Raw genomic sequence first — 18248 nt, 5'->3', positions numbered from 1 at the left:
AAGGAGCCGTGAAAACCTATAATTGCGTAGTTTTGAGCCAGGTAAATGATAGAATGGTGACCGAAAAAATATATGATGGAAAGGTTGCATACTATGTTTGGAGCAATGATAGTAAGCATCAACCACTAAAAATGAAAATTGTTTCCACGGCATTTTCCAATGGCATATGAAGGTATAAGACCAGCCTTCTAGTCCCAAGGTAACATCTAATAGCCAGAGTATTATTGTTACCCTGCGAAGACTGCAAATATTTGAAGACAGATCGTTTCAAAATAATTCTTGCAATTTTTAACCACCAACATGAAGAAGTCCCATTTAGTCATTTACAACCTATTCCAGCTAGAACAGTCCTCCACAAATTCTGGAAAGGACTAAATCATTATGGACATCTACTGCCTAAATTTTACAGCCAGGAAGTGAGAACTTCCCATCCCAATTTTCATCTCTATATTAAATGTACAGGAAAAAACATTAAACGCTAGGCATCCTAATAGCTACATTTAGATAATCTGGGCTGAGCAGAAACATTTATAAGCGCTTTTCCACCTTCAATATTACCTGCGGGGTAAAAAGAGCAATATTACAACCCAAATCCTGCTTTCCGATAGTTTGGCTAACATACTAAAGCTGGAAAAGATCAGTGAAAGAACTCAAGACACGCGAATCTTTTTGACTGCATTTTCTTTTTCAAATGGGAGGTATTTCAAAACTTACCTTGATGCACCCCTGCTGTGGCTTCTGTTACCTTTATCATGTGAAATAGATGGAAGTTTAGAGATGATCAGCGAGCTTTGTAGTCCCTCCAATAACTGCACGTAACAAATCAAATACTAATTTAACTTTTTTGTTCTTAATCAGCAATTATCTTAACCTTCTATATGCAGGCTTACCTGAGTACCATTAATTAATGAAACAAGACAACTTATACAAAACATAAATGGCAGCCATGAATAGCCGGAGGGTGATTTCTTCCAATTGGTAATGGAAATGACATATAAAAGGGCTGACTTCGATCTTACTTGGTAGCAAAATTAGTGGGAAAGGATGGCACTGTAATGGTGGAGGCCAGGTTACTGATGGCACAATATAAATTCCCAACATTCTCTTCCAAAGAGCATACCAAGAGCACACTTCAAAACGGCCACATGATATGAAAGATTGTTTCTTCTCCAGCTTACAAATTAAATCAGGCAGTGAAAGGAAAAACAAGCAGGAAATGGGTGGTCAACTTTAAAACACAACAGGTTAAGTAAACTGTCTATGCTCCAATTCGCTTTAGACTCTTCATGATGCAGGTGTTTCTATGTTCTAATGATGTTTTTTCATTGGTTAACACAAAAAACATCCCTACTGCTTCAACGCCCTCCAATCATTTGACACCTAATTTTAGGATATTGGAAACCTATGCTAGCTTAACTAATGTTCTCAAAAATACTCACTCAACATATTAGTTAATCTAGACTGCACTAATTGCTAGCAACGTGCTTACTAAAGCAATCTCAATATTGCCCGAAAACTAACCCCCAAAAATGCTCAAAGAACGTCCATTCTCCATTGAAGGACAGAAACACAACAAATATTTACAGCAAAAAAGATTCTGCAACTACAATGATGTACCGCTTTACTTTTTTTTGTGCAATATGGCTTAAGCTAATGTTATTAGCCATGATTGAAACTTTTTAGCACAACCTGTGATGTAGCTACACACTGTATATATATGTCCCAGCAGTTCACTTGTTGCTGGAAATCGATAAACTTATCTTTTGCTGATAAAAGAAAGAGTCCATCCTCACAGAAGTTGAGTATACTTAAATCAAAGAGAAGGCTTACCCTTGAGGTTGGTTGAATCCTTCGGTTTGATCTCCGGGGTTCATTAACTTCATGTATCAATTTGTCCTTTACTTCAACGTTACTTGACTTCATACTAGATACAGGGATCTTCTTCTTCATGCCCTCACCTCTGTAAGATGATGCTGAAGCTTTCTTGGCGATGTTGGCAGGGAGAGCTTCTGAAGAAATTTTCATGGGACCTTCAGCTCTGCCTTCAGCATTTGCCACAGAACTGACCACGTTAGGCTGTTGTGCTTCACTCTTATTATACTTGACTGCATCACCTACCGCTCCGCTAGCATCTCCAGCGGAAGTAATACTATAATCCTTCAAATTTCTATTTGAACTAGGAAGCTTATTGGGTTTAGGAGGTTTCTGTCGAGTTTCAGTCACTTGTTTCTCCTTCGGGTCAATTCTAGAACTGTTTTTCCATCCACCAGCTCCTGTTGCTCGAGGCATCAAATATTTTGTGAACTTGGCTGAACCATGTGCAGCATCACTCTTAGTTGCGCTGTCAGAAACGTAATGCTTGCTTACTTCCATAAACTTCCTTTTCTTTCCTGGCTTAGGAACACCAAAAACTTTTGATCCCTCTTTCTGCAAACCAGACCTCATTGTTCGAAGTGTGTTGGGCTTATTGTCATTTTTGTTACTCCCAATATTAAACGTTTTTTCATTGACAGACAAAGGAAGCAACGTTGCTGGTTCATTTGTCATTGGCACCAACGGAACCATTTTCTCTGAGAGACTGTCATTTCCTGTATCCTCACTAGCAGGATTTCCCAGCTTAATTCGCTTCTCCTTAGGTGTATCGCCCTATTTATGTAATAAACAACTAGATCAAAATAAGGCACATCACCCTGACTGTAGATTAACAACTAGGTACTACTTAGGTAATAAACAAAGTCACAAATAAGGGACACCACACTGACCATAGATAAACAACTAAGCTGAATAAATCAAATTCTTGATGATTTGATAAAAAGAGAAGACTAGAAGCTATGTATACATGCAGACCTGGGACAAGAAGTCATGTCTTGACCTGGACCACTCCACCCACTCCCCATCTTTCCATACAAGAGTTGGTCGGAGATGCCATGCTCTGACAACTGCAGTATCTCCATAAGCTGAAGAAATGACGCAAGAAAATCTTACCAGTTAATCAACCACATAGAATGGTAGAAAACAATTGAGTTTCAAACATTAAAAATACCTGGAAAGTTGACACTAAATGTAGTCTCATCCCTTTTGTTCTTCTCAGCAATGACCCCCTCTCGCCAGCTAAGACACAGGATAGGGCAAAGAAAACGAGATGTTGGAAAATGAAATTCATATTGAGAAAATATAATAAACTACAAAACTAAAAAGAAAACAACAAAAACAACAACTAACCCTCAGTCCCAAACAGGTTGGGGTCGGCGAAAACTAGAAGAAAAAACAAGGAAAGAATATATCTCCTCAGGCCAACTCTGACCTGACAAAGTCTGAATTACTGAGATAAAAAAAACCAGGATTTTAGGATAAATTACTTCCATTTTTGTATAACTGAGAAATTCCCAAGGGCTAGGTCCGAAACGTGATGGATAATGGGGCTCGCCCCTCCATCCTTCTCCACTTAAGTACCAGGATTTTGTCTGTGGCGGGATTTGAACCCGCAAAGTGTGCCTAACCCAGACATCACACGTTGCGATCCTACCACGAGACTGAAGCTCTGGTTGCTTTCTGAACTTGAGAATGAAATCAAAAATAATAAAATTTCATCTGTACATTTATTTCTTTTGGAAGCACAGTGCGAACTACATTACAAATTCTATCAAGAAAAGTGCTTGTTCAACAATGTAAATTTATTAGCGTAACATGAATTGTGATATTGGGCACATGTAATAAAGCCCAGAGGATAATAAGACCTCTAGACATTCAAAAGTCGACGAACAATATTCTTATAATGCCACAAGTCAAAAACTATTATCAATTGTTTTGCTTTTTCTATGACACAGAAATCAGTCTGAAGCCGATCCGTTGGGCCATCCACATCCTTCAAAACTTGAGGATTATGGGCTCGCCCCTCTACCCTTCTCCAACTTAGCATTTATCATCTTAAAATGCAGGAAATAATTTAACCAAAAGGATATGTCATAAATCAAAGAATTTGTTCTGATGCATATATATTACCTACACACATACATCCCAAAAATGCATTAATTGTCAAGGACTGAAGGAGAAAACTTGAACTCACAATCATTAGGAAAGGGAATTGGCGACTTAATGTGATAAAAAAGAGATTGGAACTTACCGGTAGTCGATCCATGCATCAACTCTATCTCCTACATACCAGGTATACTCCTTAACAGCTGCTCTTCGCCTCTTTTTTGCTCCTTGCAGAGCAGTCACCGGATGTGCGGGACGTATTCTTGGTGTTTCGTCACAGTCTGCGTCAAGAGGTACCCAGTCCTTCAACTGTTCGAGCCCTGAAATATTCGAAGGTATAAACCAGTTTTTAATCCACAAAGTCCTTAGCCATAACGACAACAAAGAATGATGTTTTTTGGCTTCCTAGTCATATTCCATATGTACGACCTAAATTATCTGATTACTACAGAAACAAGGGTCAGGTCATGACAAACTTTGAAATTAGATTTTATGGAAGGCAAAAGAATGTAAGTACTGAGTTCCAGGTAACAATTGTTGGACTTTAGATTCCACGAAGAGCAGAAGTTCTAACTTACCACTTGTGACATCTATTGAACTAAATGAGAAACTCCAAGGGAAAAGGAAAAAAAGGCAAGGTCTTTACCAAAATTGAAGAAACATAACTTTAAGGCAAAGAATAGATAAGTGAGTGCTTAGCAAGTCTTTGCTGAATTTTAGAAGTCAATTCCTGGTTGAACTTTAGAAGTCACTAACTACGAGATGTTCACTAACCACCACATGCCCAACAAACAAGGGACTTCTAATATTACTCCAGCCAACTTGGGAAATGCAATATTCCATAAGGCCATACTACAATTGTAAAATGTAAATGGCCTCATACTTCCAGCTCACATTCTAATTTTAAGATATGAGCTTTTGTTGCTTAACCAACTCAATCTACTATCGTTAAGACATAACAAGAGATGCATATCATCTAGTTCTTGTTTGCATTGTTCTTGTTTGCATTTTCACCATTAGTGGGTTCTTTTCTTTGATAGAGTCCAAAAAAGAGAATGAATTTTCTTGATTGGGTAAACCCCCACTGTCATAACCCCCCCCCCCCCCGACAGGGCAACAGAATTTTTTCAACGTTGCCCCCCTAGGACTCAACTCAAGCCCCCAACCTATGGTAATGCTAACAAGCATCGACAAAATTTGAACTTACAAGCATAGGCATGGCGATATGTTTAGACCTAGCAGCAATTGCATCCAAAAATCCCAAATTGAACACTAATTACTCATCCCAGATGCTATGAATAATTGGAGAGGAAAGTTTCACTTATTCCCCTAATACTCAAGACCAACGCCTCTCCACGCCAATCAAATTACTTGCAAAAATGTATCATTTTCAGCTTACCTTCATCAGATTGATGGTCAGTGTAACAAACGAGAGCTTTTCCATTCTTCAAAGTCAACACTTTGGCTGAGTACCAGGCTCTCTTACCATCATCACTATCTTTAAAAACCTGTCAGTACAAAAATTATTAATAAATTAAATCAGCAATGAGCTACATCATCAATAAAATAAACAAACAAATAAACACTGAAGCGCCGCTGAAAATGGGGCATGATGGATAAGAGTCCATAAATTCCCTAAAGAAGAAAAGCGCAAGTTCCAAATGTATAGCTTCTGTACATGCACAAATCCACAGAAAACAATCCGATGCAAAAGAACAATGGGAAATTCTCAAGGAACTACCCATTTCAATAGGATCTTACACCGAGTATCATACAAGTAATAAGGCAGCCAAAGGCTGATAAAGTTATTATTAACATACCTCCACAAGGGACCCTTCTTGCATTTTAGAGCTTGCAGCATCTCCACATGCTTGCACATCATCGGAAGCCAACCTGAAGTCATTCAATGACTCAGGATCTAGGCCTGCAGCCTTACGCATCTCTGGCATACTATGACCCTTTGCTCCTCTTACATCCTTTTCAACACCTGTAACGGGAGTTTGAATAACCTCTTCATTCCTCACGTTGTCCTCTGCCATGTTGCCTGAAACACCAGTAGGCTCGCAAGCAGGGATTGTGTCTTCATCAGACGGACCCTCAGATCTCTTGGAAAAGATGCCAGGAATCTTTTGGACTACTGAAATACCAGATTCATCCCCATTCACCTTTTTAGCCTTGCCACCATGCCCAGAGGGTGCTTGGGAAACTTTCCAGTAGTTATCAGGACCAGCTTCCACTAATTGATTCAGGGGCAAAGGATCAACCATTGCAACAATTTTTCCAGCATGTGACACAGCTTCAGCTGCCAGTTCCGCAGCCTTAACTATAGCATCCCAGTTCTCAGCATTTTTTGATGCAGCGGAAGCAGCGTCAATCTTTCTCCTCGCAGCCTCCCTAGCAGCGAATATAATTGAACTAGAACTATTGCTAACTTCTCGACCTTTCAATATGGAAGCAGGAGTGGCACTCTCCAAGTTGTTCATATTAGGGAAAGAGACAGCATTGGTTTGATCAGGATTGCTCACTCCACATGCAATCAATGCCTCATCCGCCATCAGTTTAGCTTGCATTGCAGCATTTGATGCTATCTTAGCAGCAGCCGCGGCTGCCTTTGCAACAGAAGCAGCAGCTGCTACAGCAGCGGCAGCAGATGTCAGCTTAGCCTCCACATCCGCCACCAAAACAGTATTCTTTTGCTTATCTAATTGGCTCCACACATCTTGGCAGTGACTGACTGCAGAAGCAGCACTGGCAGCAGCCTCCTCTGCTTGCACCTTCGACACCTCAACTTTGCCTAAATACTCCGAAGTTAAAGCCTTTTTTCCTAAAAGCTCTCTCTTAGAGAGATCAGTAGAAGATGGAGTAGAGATGATCGGTATATCAGAATTGTTTATACGGGCAGAGCTAGAAGGAGGTGCAATGACAACTGACGTTGAAAAATGGCCAAGTATGGGAGCAGATGCAGGTCCTGTCTGGCTTTGAGCAACCAGTGGTGCAACAGCAACCGATGATGACTGGCCAAAGTTATCAGATGCCGGGGCTTTACTTGATAACTGAGTACTTGCTGCAGGGGCAGGAACAGATTCAGAAAAGGTACCACGCAAAGATTTGTGGGCACGATCCTCAGTACCAGACGCCTTTTTTCTCTTTCTAGATTTCTGATCAGCAGGCAACACTGAGGCCTTTTTGTCATCATGCGGAGAAGCCCCAGCCAGAATACCACTTTCCCCAGCATGAGCCACCGAAACAGGCGTTGCATGCTTTGTACCAGCAGAAATGGACAAGGACGACTCCTTTACGGGGGTTAATTTCACAGGCTCTGTAACAGGCAATGCAGGAAAGGCAGAAGTTTGTGGAGAAGCAACCCAGGAACCAGGGAAAGGGGCCTGCGGTAGCCAAGAGGCAGTGTGTCCTACAAAATTTCGTACTGGTGGAGTCTGATAGGGATGCATAGGAGAAAGTGCCTTATAATCGATGACAGCACCTCTGGCCATGCCACTAGATGGTAGCCCATCACACGAGGGGGTAGGTATATTCCAAAGAGGGGATGAAAGTGGTATAATAGGACTAACAACGTGTGAATTGATAGCCTTGCCGCTTGCTCGTCCAGCTGCCGGAGTAGTAACTTTATTTTGATGCATAACCTGCTTGTTAGCTTGATCTGGAGTTCTGGGACCTGCATTTCTCATTTCTAAAGTAAAATCAGTAGCAGCATAACATGAAGGGAAAAAAATAGAGATGTTCTCTACCTGAACGTGGATGAGACGGAGTTTCATTGTTTCCAGTGTGAGATCTCTGTCCACGAATCCTGTCAACACACGCACGCCAAGCAGGGTCCCACAGACCTCTCCCTCCATCTGCAGAGCCTCAGGTAACAAATCACATGTCCAAGTTTTAGAAAAGAAAGTAAAACATGAAAATATAACTAACACAAGCAGACAAACCAACCAGATGTCCCAAAAGCTGAAATCATGCAAGCCTCATCCGGTGCAGCACCTTGTCTGCAGCAACCATTGGAAACAATGAAATTAAACATATACATCATATACATGTTAGATTGGCAGGCTATTCCATAATCCTTCCAGTATGCATCCCTAGTGAGTTGGTCTAGCAACATCAAATAATCAGACCAATTGGACACCCACCAAAATAGTAGCTGTTCTTTCCTTTCCTTGAACTAAAAACTATATACTTGAACGAAACTGGAAGAAAAAAAATATCATCTTCAAGTCTATCCTATCAATCTAAATAACTCTTCTCTTTGTCTTTCTTTTCTTACCTTAAAATCTATCCTGTCAATTCGAAAGTCTACTCTCTCCTTTTTCTTATTTCCTTTATAATTTTCTTTATATGCAGTACTGGTGTGGGAAAGTAGTAGGTGGTTTGAAAGTTTTGTTGCTAATTCCCATCATCAAAAAAGAAGAAACAAGCATTCCTACCCACCTGCCATATGAAGTCATACCTAAATCCAAACATGCTCTAGGGCAATTTTTGTGCTTACACTACATGGTCTTATTTTATAGTGGATAGCTACCAGCACATATGCATATAAATTAAGAACGTGGCATATAGGACTCACATCAGAGACCCATAAACAAAAATTTGAGCTCGCAGTTGCACTTGTTGCAGATCTGTGAAAGGCTGATGAAACAATACAGATGCAGTAGATGAAGTGTTTAAATCCGGTAAACTTGAAGACGGAAAGGAAACAGCCCCATTGGACTTTGTAATATTGCGCTCATTGTTTCCAGCTTCAATTTGCAATTTCTGCGCAGCAACAGAAGGGCTAAACAGAGCACATGATTTGTCTCTTCTATCCGACTGCTTCAATGAGTTTATTTCCTTCACTTGGTTTCCCTTAGGGTTTTCTTTACTTGATTTACTCGAGCCACGTCTTGCCTTGCGCTCACCCTTAGCACCTCCAGACTGAGCCGCTTTGTCAGTTATTAGAGGACTTACAAGAGAAATTTCTTGCACAATCTTAGTATCAATTTGTTTGCTGCCAGATGTCAAAAGCAGTCCATCCCCAGCCTTCAACTGTAATTCATACTGAGATAGTCAGAACAGATTAAGGAGCTATAAGAAGCATAATACAAAATAAAATAATACGATTGTAGAAGACAATGCAGACCTCAGTTAGTTGGGAAGCTTGAGTACTGGTGATTGATTTGTCCGCTTCTCCCTTAGCATTAACAACCAATGGACTTACATCAAAAGTAAAGCTCCTATCTGCTTTAGTGGAAGTATTTTCTCCTGAACTTATGGAGGTGGACTGCGCTTTACCACCAATTTCAATTGTATCAGCAAGGGGAGCAACATTCTCAACTACAGCACTACTTCTAATCTCTGCCGTTTTCTTTTCACTTGGTGAAAGAGCAGAACAACTTACGAGAGCAGCAGAATCATGTTTAGATCCTCCAATTACGTCAGAACTTTCCTGAACTGCAAAGGCAACTAAATCATTTCAAAACTCCTTTTGTTTGTAAAAAAGGTCTTTCGCGGAAAATAACAGGCGTCGAATGCTACCAATCTTTTCAATTCTCATTTAGAATTTTTCAAGGAACCCGAAGCTATATATTGCACTCCACCCGGGCAATGATCCTTATTGCAGGTTTCTATCTAAACCATTATCTATTATCAGCCCTTCCCGACCAAGAGAGATTCTAAAATTTCAAATGAGTCCAAAGCCCTTTTCTTCTTCTATCCGTTTTTTTTTAAAAATAAACTCATAATTGTGAAGTTATTCTCATAATGTCATATAATAGGTACTTGGTAAAATGGAACGGGGAGGGAGAAAGAGAGAGAGAGAATCCAAGTTATCTTTGAGTTCATAAGGCCCTATGATCATGTTTAAATTCTTCCATTTGGCATAGATAACTGACACAGTAAGACAATTCAATCTGTCAATCAGTTGACCACTGAACAAGTAATACAATTGGTTCTAAAGAGAGAATGAACAGGTCATAAAGCACAAAAGAAAAAGCAGAAAAATATAAGTATGCATAACTTGACATCCCAATATGCAAATAAAGATAAAACAGCAACAAGTAACCTACAAATCGCCCATGTTCACTAAGAGTTTTTATGACGCCATCGACTTCAAAAGATGATGGACACTGAGACCAATTAGTATTATACCCATCTGCGGTACATAATAAATGGGGATCTCATAAGGCCACAAAGCATTCAATGAAATGCAAACACCACTGCTTATGTCATGTTTTTCAGTTCACAAAGACAACTCTTCAGTAGTTAACAGTGTTATCAAAGGCGAAAAGCGCAAAAAAGCTCTAAGGTCCGTTGGGTCTTTAAGCGCAAAGTGCAAATAAAACGTGGACTTTAATGAAGAAAGGTGCGAATGGAGGGAAAAATACAATTATGTATTAGTAGTCCAAGACTAATAATTATAAGCATGACTAATAGATATATGGACAACGAAATTGAAAACAAATTACGATAAAATGAAATATCAATTGTTTAGTGTCCCCTCCTTGGGATGACGCTCATTGGTAAGGAAAAGTATGCCTTAGAGCCTTGATGATGGTGTTGAAGTGCTCTCTAAGCGAGGCGAAGCACTCTCTAAGCGCTCAGCATATATTGTGCCTCGCCTCAGGGCTTAAGCACGCTTTAAGCGCGCCTTTGACAACACTGATAGTCAACATAGAAGTCCAAAATGTTCACCAACAACAAGTTCTCTCACAATGAAATGAGAAAGAAAACTAGTTTGTAAATAGTTCATTAGCAAACAACAACCAGATGTTGTGGTAGATACAACTAGATACAACTGAGAAAATTTAAAACAAAATTTATATATTAAATTACCACAGTCGAGAGGGAGCAAAGGGAAGGTGGAGACAAGTATACTGTATACCTAAATAAGGCCATTTTCCAAGAATAAATGATAATGACTGAGCAACCAACAAATCATAGATATAATTATACGAGTGCCGGAAATAAAAGACCAACCTCCAACTTTTCCCAATTCCACTGTTTCTACAATTATATCCTGATTCCTTGCAAGAGCCGCTGCCTCAGCATCATCACCCTTTTTGATGGTTGAACCACTATTCATTGCACATGCTTCCACATGCCTACAGCACTCGCTATTTGCTTCAGCAATTGCTGCTTGCTCAACGTGGCTTGCTGTGTCGGGATTACCCTGAATAGAAATGTTCTGATCAACAATCACAGGTGCTATTTCCATATGACAGTCACCAGATGCATCTTTTTCATCAGCGGAAAGGGGACCTGGACGGCCTGCAGTAGACTCCTTAAGTGTTGGCACTTCTGCTTCTACACTGGGAACAACTTCCATTTCCTCCTTTTCTGCCAAATGCTCTGAACCCATCAAAACTGATACTGGCTTCAGCTTTTCATCCTGATTAACTATCTCAGTTGCAATAGTGCCACTACCAGAAGGCAACGGAACACTCGGAATACTCACTGGTGTGCCACCTGAGATTAAGCTCCTACCTTCAAACCCAGCATTTGATGCTGCAGTCACACCAAGTACCAGTAAGAAGTAGCAAAAAATAATAACAGGCTAAATTTCTAAAACACATTTGGCGGTCCACAATATTTAAGCACTAAAATGAGAAATAGAAAATAATACCTTGTTTAATCAATGTGGAAGATTCAAGTTGTGATCCATGACCTTGGTCAGAGATTTTTTCAGGTTCTTCACCCACAGAGGAGGATCTAACCCCATGGTCACGCTCACATGATCTCTCTGTCTCATTTTCTACTGGCAGCACTTCTTCCTTTTCCTTACCGTTAGAGACACCCTCATTAGTAGTATCAACATCAACCACACAAGGGACGCTTTCTCCACATATGTCCATCGATCCAACAGGCACAGACGAGGAGACGCGGTCTCCAGCACATGCATCCCCCTTGGAGACCCTATCAGCATCATTTCCAGTTTCTAAATTCTCAGGTACTGGCCTCTCCACAATAAGTTGAGCAGAAATAGATGCCTCTTGTATATTACTCGGACCTTCCAGAGAATAAGTACAATTACCGTTACCATTATTCGGCTTTGACGGCTCGGAGAGCTCTGATATTGTGCATGCCTCTGACATACCAAGATTAAGTGGGATATGACTTTCAAGAATATTCTCCTCTTTCTCAGTGCAAGTATTCAGTCCATCTGATATCTGCATAGCAGAGACCTCCATCTGACCCTTGGAGCCATTTTCTTGGTCCTCGGTGTCTCTTGAATCTAAATGCTGACTAATAGATGCCTCCTCATCCTCACAGAGTATGCTATTACCTTCAGCCTGTACCTTATCTTCCGAGGCTTTTGAGGAAACCGTCACCAATCCGCAGATCTCAGGAGGTTCAACAGAAGAAGCATCTTCTTTGCACCCATCAGCAGTAAGACTGCATTCGTTCCTTTGCACGCAAGATTCCTGTAATTTAATCATCCTGGTATCAGTTGGAAGCTCTTTTACTACTTCCAGTTCTGAAGCAGCGAGAGAGAGAGGACTGGCATTAGAGGTACAAGTTTCACTTTCAACGCCACTTCCACACAGCTTTTCATCACCCATACTCTTCTCTTTACTCACAGAAATTTGTTTCTCCTCTGGTTTGTGATGTTCACTTGGTAAACCACTTGTATTTCCACTATGACAGCTGGTTAAATTATGCTGACTATCCAAAATCTCCACACTCACAGGACGAGCATCTGTTATGCACTCGTTAATTGCACTTTGAATTACAGGAACAGATGGATGTCTATCAGATTTATCAGGTAGAAATTCATCTTGTGAAGTTTTAGCTTCCCCTAGATTCTCATCAATGCTTTTTATTTCAGTCTGTGACTTTTCCTCAGCAGTAACTCCAGAACATCTCTCACCAGTAATGTCAGAACATCTATCGGCAATACGTTCCAAAGCCTGCATTTCCGCAGCGCATGCAATATGTTTACCTTCTCTCTCTGTTCTCTCACACTTGGAAAATGTAACAGTAAACTCAACCGACTCATCTGCTGGCGCTGCTGAGCTGGACTCTTTAATATCGTCTCTTTTATCATCCAACTTCAAATTAGATTCCACTGGATGGATTAAGCAACCCAATTCATTTCCAGCATCTGACTCTTCAATAATAGTGTCCCCTGGAACCATTTCTTCCTGCCCAACCGATTTCAATAACATTTCAACAGATTCTGTTGATGTTGCCTCAGACCAGACATTATTACGCCTTGGTATGGAGCAAGAATCTGCAGCACTTGAACTGAACTCTATTCCACTACTTCCCCGAGAAAAATCCTCTATCCACTGGTTGTCTTCCTGAGTGGGGATACCAAGAAAAACCTCGTTTTCAACTAAGCTGTCAAATCTTAAATGCCCCTGAAGACTATCGTCAAAATCAAATTTGGGAAGCGCATAGGGATGCAAAACAGAGGAAACTTTGGAGCTGTCTTCACCAGTTAAATGACTCTGATAATCATTGTCATTGTAATCCATCTGTATATCCCTGGACAGCATATAAGTTAGTCAAACGATTAACAATGAAATTCATGGAGTATATATTAAAAGATTTTCCTCCTTAAGCCATTCAAACTTTCCAAGAAACTAAACTTTGAAAGCCAAATGTTTGTGGTTGTATCTTTTTGGGATAAGTATTGTGGTTGTACTTATAAATTGGCATGTGAGCTAAACTTCAAGCAAAATGTTTGCCACTTGGTTGATCATATTCATTTTCTTCATCAAGTGAGATTATATAGTGTAATCATTGTTTACTGATTGTTATCAAATTCACAAGAAACTTTGCAATGTGGCAGATCAACATTTGGCTCCAAGTTAACTTTGTCTCAAAGTGTATCAAGACTATTTTTTGATGTCTGGAATTTGATTTTACCAGGAAATAACATCCTCATTGTGACAGTTTCATCTATGGTATATTATGGAATAAAGTGGGAAGATTACCATATAAAAGCACCAATGCAAAGATGCGACAACAATACTAGTGCTAAATCAAAATTATCCCCAAGTAAAATCTTGAAAAACATCAAAGTGAACCAAAGAAAACACAATTGAACCACTACAAAAGAAATATATCAAATGCACAAGCATAATGCCAACAACATAAAAAAAACGACCAAGCATCCTTTGCTGACAACACATCACGAAATGAAGCTTCTATTAATATGCCTCAGAACCTTCAACCGATTTTCAATAATTACTCATATATGAATGAAGGTAAAATAACCAGCAAACAAAATAATTAGGTTGAGGCTGTAGAGAACTTCTAATAGTTTTTATTTATATTTGGCAGAATATAAATAGTTAACACTCTAACCTTGAAGCCAAATCCCTTTGACACACCCCCAACACAGGCAACTCCTTACACACCAAACCTTTCCAAAGTATGTCTAACACGCTATGTGTAATGTCATGCCCCAATAAGGCAGTGACGCGTGTCATTAACGTTTTCAAAGAACATTATTTACTCTTGATCATCTTCTATTCAAATTTCAACTTTGTAGCCCATAACTCCAATCTGATATTTTTAAATGTTTATCCCACAAAAATCATACCTAACCAGTATAAGTACATCATATTAATCCATCCATCCCAACTAGTCAATGCAAAGTCTTAGCTTGAGGGACATTTTAAGTATTTGCTTGGGAGCTATTATAACCCTATACAATAAATAGGATGTTTAGGGTTTAGTTCAGACAACTTTGATAATTGGATGATTGATACTTCTTTTTTGTAAGATTGTGATGGTTGTATGCCATTGTTGTACAAAACATTCATTGGAGCTTGCACGAGGATTTCATTGCCTCTTGAGGGGTTTCAAACAGTTCTGGTGCTTCTTTGAATTCCCTAATATGAGGTAGTTGATTTCTGACACCATTTATTGCCTATAACATTCATATTTGTATATTATCTTCTCATCTCTTTTCTCTTTTGCTTTCTTTTTTTGAATTTCCATTATCTTTGTACCCACCCGCTATCACAAAACAATAAAACATTGTACCATTCATAGTTCTCTTAAAGCTGCCTAACTAAAAAGAAAGTCCAGAAGATCTAAATTGCTCGGACACGGGTGCGGGTATCCGACACGGGTATGGATCAGAGATCGGACCCTTTGAGATGTAATTTTATAAGATTCGGGGATATGGATACCAGGGATGGATACGGATACGGGTGCAGAGATCCGGCTAAAAATAATTCAAAAAAATAAAAAAAAATCTCTAAATTATGAGAACTTTTGTGGAATACTTACATATAGCTTGTAAAGTATGAATTTCTTTTTTATTCTCAAGTTGTAGATAAGTCAGAAATTAATTTCCTAGATAAGGTGTGGCTGTGTGCTATTTTCTTCAAATTTATCCTAGTTTTGGTTCAGACTTCGTGAATCAAATTGTATCTCAGCTCGAATTTTTTCTTTCGTCGTGGTCAAAGTACCCAAAATTGTTAGGACAAATCCCGTACGGATCCCATATCCACACTCATACTAGTGTCGTGTCGACACGGGTGCGACACCTAAACTATCGCGTCGGAGCAACTTAGCAGAAGATTATAGAAGATACTAACAGATGCACAAAAGTTTTAAACAACATACAAGATGGTTGAAAAAAAGGCCTTAAACCTTTTCAACCCACTCTCCCCTAACACAGCTAGCTAAAAGTGCCCCTATATTTTTTATAATTGTGGTGTCCGGGCCAGCTTGCGCACACCTCGACTAATTCCACATGATACCTACTACCTCCCACCAACAACAGGTACCAAGAACCTCAATCCACCAAGGCTTGGACAGATTGGGAAAAAATCACCTACTGTTTTTGTCTCCGCTAGGATTTGAACCTGAGACCTCAGGTTCTCAACCCACTTTATTGACCACTAAGCCATAATGTTGGGTGCTAAAATGACCCCATTTTGCCAAGAGCTTCTCCAAAGGTGACCCTCTCGAGTTTCCGGCTAATCTTTATATTTTGATTAGAGATTTGTCAGTGGGTGAAAATTGTAAAGAACCTCTAGGTAAAGACTCCTTAATTTGCCTTAAAAGGATAAATGTGTATTTTTTTATAAGGAAAAAGACAAATGAGTATTGGAATAGGTTCAAAAGAAGCTAAATGGATATTAAGGATTCAACTAGCAAAGGTAGGCATGGTACCTAGGTACAGAGCTAAAGAAATGAACTTTTTACCTTTTTACCAGGTCAAAAATCACAATTTCATCCGTAACCACCAAGACGCTCCAAAGTTTCATTGTTTCAACACTAACAACTACTATCCCTCAGTCCCAAACAAGTAAGGGTCGGCTATATGAATCTTCACTTAGTATATTTCTCCATTTAAGCTCAACTCATGTCATCATCATACCAAATAAAAATTAAAGCAAAAAATAAGTTAACTCTATAAAAATAATAGTAATAATAATAAAAATACTGATATTGAAAGTTCTCTATATTTCTACTGGCATATAAATCCTACAAAAAAAAAAAAAAAAAATCAGGTGCACAAAGCATCCCGCATTCACGCAGGGTCCGGGGAAGGACAAACACCCAAGGGATGTGATGTAGACGCCTACATTAAGGTAAGCATTAGTGGCTGCTTCCACGACGCCACACTCCAAGGCTCCCCTTCACATACAAATCTTACAACTTGCCTTTTCTCGGTTGCAATCAGAGGTACCAAAAAAGGACAACTTTTATAAAACTCAAGCGAACACTCAGATAAAAATCAAAGTAATCGCCAACAAAATCTAAGTCGAACTAGTCACACACCTGCATTTAACTACCATGAAAACTACAGTCGAAAAAAATAATTACACGGCTGAAGAAATGAACAGTTACCAGAAGAATTAAGTGTAGAGATGCAACCTCCCTCCATCCGGTGATGAGATCTCAACCGTCGATCAACTCAGCCCAAACGATATCAGCTACGCGATGCTTCATACCATCTAGGGTTTTACGCAACTACTCCCAAATCGCCAAACCCTAACCCTAACTTTAACCCTAACACCTTTAAAACCAAAAACACGCACACCTAAACGACGACGTCGGAAGAATAAATATCTCCGCCTGTAACCTCCACACCCTTGGGTGAACGAAGAAGAATTTTTTAAGTGAGCAAGTGAAGAAAATACTGAAATTGAGTGTAAAATGAGCTTATATATATGTAGGAATAATAGTGTGTGTTTATCTCTGTGTGTGACTAAAAGGGGTTTACTGTGTGAAATTTTGTTTTTATTCTCACGTGGACCGGATCAAATTTTGAAAAAGTGGGGAGTTTTGTGTAAATAGCAAGGGAATAACTAGGTGGTCAAATGACAAATCTCAGAGGTGATGTAAGGTTTTGAAATTTAGAGGAGTTTTATGTAAATAATGAGGAATGATAGGGATGAAATGTCACAAAAATAAAAGGAAGGAATATAGTGAGGTGGTGGTATATTATTGGTTCTGGTGATTTTGGAGCCAATGAGACTGTTGTTCTATGGTTTAAAGCGACGGGCGGTCGTTTAAAGTCACCAGCAGGTGAGTTACCAATAGATCTTTTTTTGCGAAAAATGTCTCCTAACCACTTGAACGTGTACCGATTTTTCATCCCGCTAAATACACTTCATAATAAATATTTTTTCAGTACGTGTTGCTCAATTACGCTGATGTGTTAATCAGATAAATATTATTTATTTTTATTTTATATATAAAAGAACTCCAAATTCAACCTCCTCCTACCCCACCCCAAACTAAAAAAAAATTACAGGCTTCCATCACCGTTTTCACAGCTCTCTATGAAATTGTCATTGCTGCTACAAATTTGAGCTATTATTTCAACTTCTATAGTTTATGAATTTCTGATAGAATTGAGACTCTTCATAAAACATCCAACACCATTTTTCTTTTGCCTAAATAATATCAAGATTTTTCTTTGAACACCTTCCAAAAGGCCGATTACTTCTGCCCGAAGTCCAACAAACATAGCAGCTAAAATATTTTCTCAGACTAAACCCGTCTAAATAGGGAACCAAAATGAATTCTGCAAGGTTTTCGAATTGATTTCTATGAAAGCGGGGGAGAGGAGGTCACGAAAAAATTATGCTGAAAAATAGTATGAAAAAAAAAAAGGAGGAGAGAAGGGGGGAGAAAATGTGGAGGGGAGGGGAATCTGGGAATACTGTGAAAGAAACGGGGGAGTGGGGGGAGGGAAGAAGAAGGAGGGGAACCTAGAAAAATAAAGAATGGAATTAAAGCTTTTTTTAACTTATTCTTTTTAACTTTTTTCTTTTAATTAAAGCATAAATTTTTTGTTTTATTTA

At 39.3% G+C, this 18248-nt stretch overlaps 1 protein-coding gene across 6 annotated transcripts; it reads right to left on the bottom strand.

Annotated features, from left to right (window-relative positions):
• Positions 1 to 265: 265 nt before the first annotated feature.
• LOC104099548 (uncharacterized) lies at positions 266 to 17143 on the bottom strand. Of its 6 annotated transcripts, none has more exons than XM_009606575.4 (15): positions 16786 to 17143; positions 11591 to 13455; positions 10945 to 11472; positions 9110 to 9420; positions 8558 to 9015; positions 7927 to 7979; positions 7728 to 7844; positions 5799 to 7669; positions 5378 to 5486; positions 4124 to 4298; positions 3044 to 3111; positions 2848 to 2957; positions 1831 to 2646; positions 715 to 809; positions 266 to 558 (listed from the first exon to the last, which is right to left on the bottom strand). In XM_009606575.4, the coding sequence occupies exons 2-15, from the start codon at positions 13443 to 13445 to the stop codon at positions 555 to 557; spliced, it is 6570 nt and encodes a 2189-aa protein (XP_009604870.1). In that variant the 5' UTR covers positions 13446 to 13455; positions 16786 to 17143; the 3' UTR covers positions 266 to 554. The 6 variants fall into 6 exon arrangements, 5 of the variants coding, with proteins under 5 accessions (XP_009604870.1, XP_009604873.1, XP_009604872.1 ...); XM_009606578.4 differs by having other exon boundaries at positions 5799 to 7654; XM_009606577.4 differs by having other exon boundaries at positions 7728 to 7835.
• Between the last annotated feature and the right edge of the window lie 1105 nt (positions 17144 to 18248).

This window comes from Nicotiana tomentosiformis, chromosome 8, assembly GCF_000390325.3.
Source record: "Nicotiana tomentosiformis chromosome 8, ASM39032v3, whole genome shotgun sequence".
Taxonomy (NCBI): Eukaryota; Viridiplantae; Streptophyta; class Magnoliopsida; order Solanales; family Solanaceae; genus Nicotiana; species Nicotiana tomentosiformis.
This window is presented reverse-complemented; position numbering and strand designations above follow the sequence as displayed.

Coding starts and splice junctions, on each gene's coding strand:
- LOC104099548 (XM_009606575.4), bottom strand. CDS start 13,445: ATGGATTACAATGACAATGATTATCAGAGTCATTTAACTGGTGAAGAC. Junction 2,647..2,847: donor GACATGACTTCTTGTCCCAG/GTCTGCATGTAT, acceptor TTACATAAATAG/GGCGATACACCTAAGGAGAA. Junction 810..1,830: donor GGATTCAACCAACCTCAAGG/GTAAGCCTTCTC, acceptor TGTTACGTGCAG/TTATTGGAGGGACTACAAAG.